Source organism: Apium graveolens, chromosome 10 (assembly GCF_009905375.1).
Source record: "Apium graveolens cultivar Ventura chromosome 10, ASM990537v1, whole genome shotgun sequence".
Taxonomy (NCBI): Eukaryota; Viridiplantae; Streptophyta; class Magnoliopsida; order Apiales; family Apiaceae; genus Apium; species Apium graveolens.
The window spans coordinates 106,131,604-106,135,734 of NC_133656.1; the positions used below are offsets into that span (position 1 = coordinate 106,131,604).

The 4,131-nt window shown below is 32.6% G+C and overlaps 1 protein-coding gene across 1 annotated transcript; it reads left to right on the plus strand.

Annotated features, from left to right (window-relative positions):
* The first annotated feature begins 753 nt into the window (after window positions 1–753).
* Window positions 754–3,364, plus strand: LOC141692598 (uncharacterized). Its single transcript, XM_074497489.1, has 5 exons — window positions 754–970; window positions 1,315–2,319; window positions 2,447–2,512; window positions 2,595–2,793; window positions 2,916–3,364. Exons 2-5 carry the CDS (start codon window positions 1,339–1,341, stop codon window positions 2,978–2,980), a joined length of 1,311 nt encoding a protein of 436 aa, XP_074353590.1. The 5' UTR covers window positions 754–970; window positions 1,315–1,338; the 3' UTR covers window positions 2,981–3,364.
* The last annotated feature ends 767 nt before the right edge of the window (window positions 3,365–4,131 follow it).

The following is a 4,131-nucleotide window of genomic DNA, read 5'->3' on the forward strand; positions in this document are numbered from 1 at the left end:
ACTTAATAATAAAAAAATAAAATACAGTACACATGCAAAATAGTTAGAGAAAATGTATAAATTTTACTGGACATATAATAATACATGCTAGATATATAAAATTTTGGAGTAGAAAAAATAAATAATATAAAAAATAGTAGACCACAATACATAAAATATGTGTTCAATTATAATCTAATGTGTTAAAATAATTAGAGAACATAACATTTATAAAAACATAAATAAACTTAATTATAGAACACATATACAAAAATATTGAAAATAAGTTACCCACTGAATCCGACTCTATATATATATATATTATGTGTGGCAATCCATATAGGGCTCTGTTGAGGTCCGCAGAGAACCATTATTTAAAAAATATAAATACATAATTTATTTCATTTTTTATCATATATAGTTTCAAATTTTAATTACGAAATTAAAAAAGAAGTTGCACAATTTTTTTATTTAAAAAATTATTAAAATTTGATGAAATAGTTTAAAGTGGTTATGTTGTAGAATCATAGTAAACTCGTACTTATCCAAAATTATTCCACAATATAATCAAATTTAAAATTAATTATATTTTTCAAATTTCAGGCGTTAAACATTTTATTACATTTAAATATTATTATTATTCTACATTATCAATAAATTTGATGATATAATAGAATTAAGGGTTCTCCACGGTTACATAAGGTTCTCTCCCGAAGAAAAGCCTATATATTATTTATAATTCTGAATTCAATTTTGTAACATATATTTTATGTACAACCTACAAGATACAATTTTTAATTTCAAAAAAATTAAGTCACTGCCCGAGACTGTCGAAAATTATACACACAGAGTCAGAAAGATACAGTTGGATTTCAGACACAAAGCAAAGTTTAGGGTTAGAAAGCCGCCGCAGAGCTGCCGAATCGAAAATGACTCAACCTCTAAATCTTTAACGGACGAAGATCACGAACATCCAAATCCGAATGATCTGGTAATTTTCCTAAATCTTTAATTTGAATTTGATTTGCTATTACTAATTTGGTCCAAATGTTAGATATCAGATTTCAGTGATGATTAAACAAGTTGTTGATGGTGCTTTGACGAAATCACTGCTTTGGATTGTTTTGATCTTACATATTTGTTATGTGTAATGTAATCAAAACAAGAATTCCGACTTGCTTACATGTTTTAGTATTAATTTACATGTTTTTTAGTTTTACATTAGCAGTATGCCTTGTTTACGAAACTTGATATATGTACTCTTTCATTTGCATTTTTATATAAAATGAGTCAGTCATTAACTAAGTATTCTGTTTTTAATTAATTTACTGCCAGTCATTCCATGAACAAGGGTTTTGGATGGCGAAAAGCGGTGGACATCTTGATGCAGAAACATTATTTGGTACTTCTGAATCGAAACGTCCTCATCATTGGTTCGCGGATTCTGCTGAACAGGAGTTGTTTCCTAGCAAGAAGCAAGCTGTCGAAAGTCCATCTAGCAAATTCACGTCAGAAATTCCTACTGCAAGTCTTCCATGGGATACTACTGGTACTGATTTTCATTCTTCGCCTAATCAGTTCATCAACCGGCTATTTGGAAGTGAGACAAATAAGTCTGTAGGCTTTAATCAAGGATATATTTCTCCTATTGGGACGGAGAACTCCAACAATCAATCCCCTGTCAGTTTGTCTATGTCTTATGGTATTGAAGCTCCTAGTTCCTGTCTCAGCTTTGGTGGAATTCGTAAAGTGAAAGTTGATCAGGTCAAGGATTCAAATAATATTGTGGAAGAATCATTTGAGCGCCGCAGCACTTGCTCAGAACAGGTCTACAACCGGATGAATGGGACCAGTTTTATAACGATTGGACAGGCTTTTGACAAAGATGAACCTATTTCATCACTGGGTCTGCCCTACAAGGGAGAGACAGATATTAGATCTATAGATTTGGTCTTTGGTAAGGATGGTGACAGTTCCATGGGACCTATTGATGACTCCTTTGACAAGGTGAATAACAATTCCATATCTTTCGAGGTGTTCCCTGATGTATCTGATAACATGGCTAGACCAGTAAACAGTTACAACTTACTATACAATCCGTTGTCAGTTCAAACTTCAGATGCACGAGTAGAAAAGGCATTAGCTGCGTCAAATTCTCATTCGTTCATGAATGCCTCTCAAGCTGGTAAACAGAGAATGCAGGTTGTGGCCAAGACCAAGTCGGAGCCTAAGCAAGGTAGGAAAGAAGCCCCAAACAGTTTTCCATCAAATGTGAGAAGCTTGATAGCAACTGGTATGCTTGATGGTGTGCCAGTGAAGTATGTCGCTCTGTCACGGGAGGTTATTCGTCTTCTTTTTTGTCAGATATTAAATTTACCAAATAAATACTGAAAAAGGAAGATTAGCAATGGGATAAAAAGATTAGTTTTTTTTTTGCAATTTGACATGACAATGTCTTTATCTGTAGGAGCTTCGTGGAATTATTAAAGGTTCTGGTTACCTCTGTGGATGTCAGTCATGTAACTACTCAAAAGTAAGTCAACATTATAATTTTAAAGTATATTTCTAAATTGAGTCCAACTCTGTAAGCCTGATATATTATTTTCGATCTGCAGGCACTCAATGCTTACGAATTTGAACGTCATGCTGGTTGCAAAACAAAACACCCTAACAATCACATATACTTTGAAAATGGAAAGACTATATATCAAATAGTGCAGGAGTTGAGAAGCACTCCTGAAACTTTGTTGTTTGATGCAATCCAAACTGTAACTGGTTCACCCATCAATCAAAAAGCCTTTCGTATCTGGAAAGGTGAAATAACTTAATGTTTGAGTTCACTGTTATTCTTCACAGTACTTGTGTCGTGTATGTAATTCCTAACATCATTCATTATCTTCTCCTTTTTTTTTCCTTGTTCCTTATATATTGTCCAGAATCATTCCAAGCCGCTACTCGTGAACTTCAGCGTATTTATGGGAAAGAAGAACTGAATATCTAGGACTTACAAGTATCGGTATCGGTATCCGTGATGACCATAAGAGCAACAGGTTCTGCAGTCAGCTTGCACATCAGCACATAGTTTTTGTACATGCATGTAAATTTGGATTTTTTTAGCAAATTTTGCGTTATATATCTTTATGCATGCAGTTTACATCAACTAGAGATATGTTCAAAGTAAAAAAAAAGTCATATTATGTGGAGATTGTACGAGGCTAATTGAGGCAATTGCTTTCTCCACTAAAAAACCTCCATCCCAGCCCCAGGCAGGGTTTTCCTTGTACATTATCTATCTTAATAAGATCTTTTTATATGTAGATTCAAAGTATGATCAATTTTGTTACTGAAAATACAAATATCATTGAAATGTGGATTTTTCTTATAATATATTTGAAGTATAATATTCTATATCAGTCCATATGTATATTATAACAAGTTCTATGGAGACCAGTTTTTTGTTTGAGCCTCGGAGACCACTTATGTTCGGAGACCACTTATGTTCTGCAACTAAAATCTTGCATAAAAATATTGTAAAACGTATTAATTTGTGAATTATGTTCTACAAAGATCAATCTTGAACATCGTGCATGTGAATATAAAACATTAAAAAATGCTTTATTCTACAAAACATGTTTAGTATGTTTAGTTTGCAGAACATTCGTTCAAATTGCAGAACATACACATTATACTTGTTAAACTTAAGTGATTTTTAACAATTTTAATGAATTAGTGATATTCGTAGAACATAATTCACAAAACAATATGTTTCATAGTGTTTTGAATGCAAAACTTAGGGATGTTAACTGTATTTATGTATTTATATCATAACTATATATGGAGTTTGTGCCTAGTTATATTATAATATCTTTTACGTGCTCAAATTAAGGTAATCAGTCATTTCTATTCAATATTTTTGTACCATATCAATATTGAGCCAGTATTTAATCATATTATTATATTTAAACTAGCATAATAACCCGTCCTCGCACGGTTCATTTTCTAGGGGTCATTTTCTAGTATTGTACGTGACTAATCGGTTCTTACACCTCTGCTTCTCATGCATTTTTTTCGCTTGAATGTCAATACATGAGCATGTTACAATATTATCCCGGAAACAACATGCCTCCCCAACTGATCGGCCTCCCGTTAACC

Coding starts and splice junctions, on each gene's coding strand:
- LOC141692598 (XM_074497489.1), top strand. CDS start 1,339: ATGGCGAAAAGCGGTGGACATCTTGATGCAGAAACATTATTTGGTACT. Junction 2,320..2,446: donor ATGTCGCTCTGTCACGGGAG/GTTATTCGTCTT, acceptor CTTTATCTGTAG/GAGCTTCGTGGAATTATTAA. Junction 2,513..2,594: donor AGTCATGTAACTACTCAAAA/GTAAGTCAACAT, acceptor TTCGATCTGCAG/GCACTCAATGCTTACGAATT.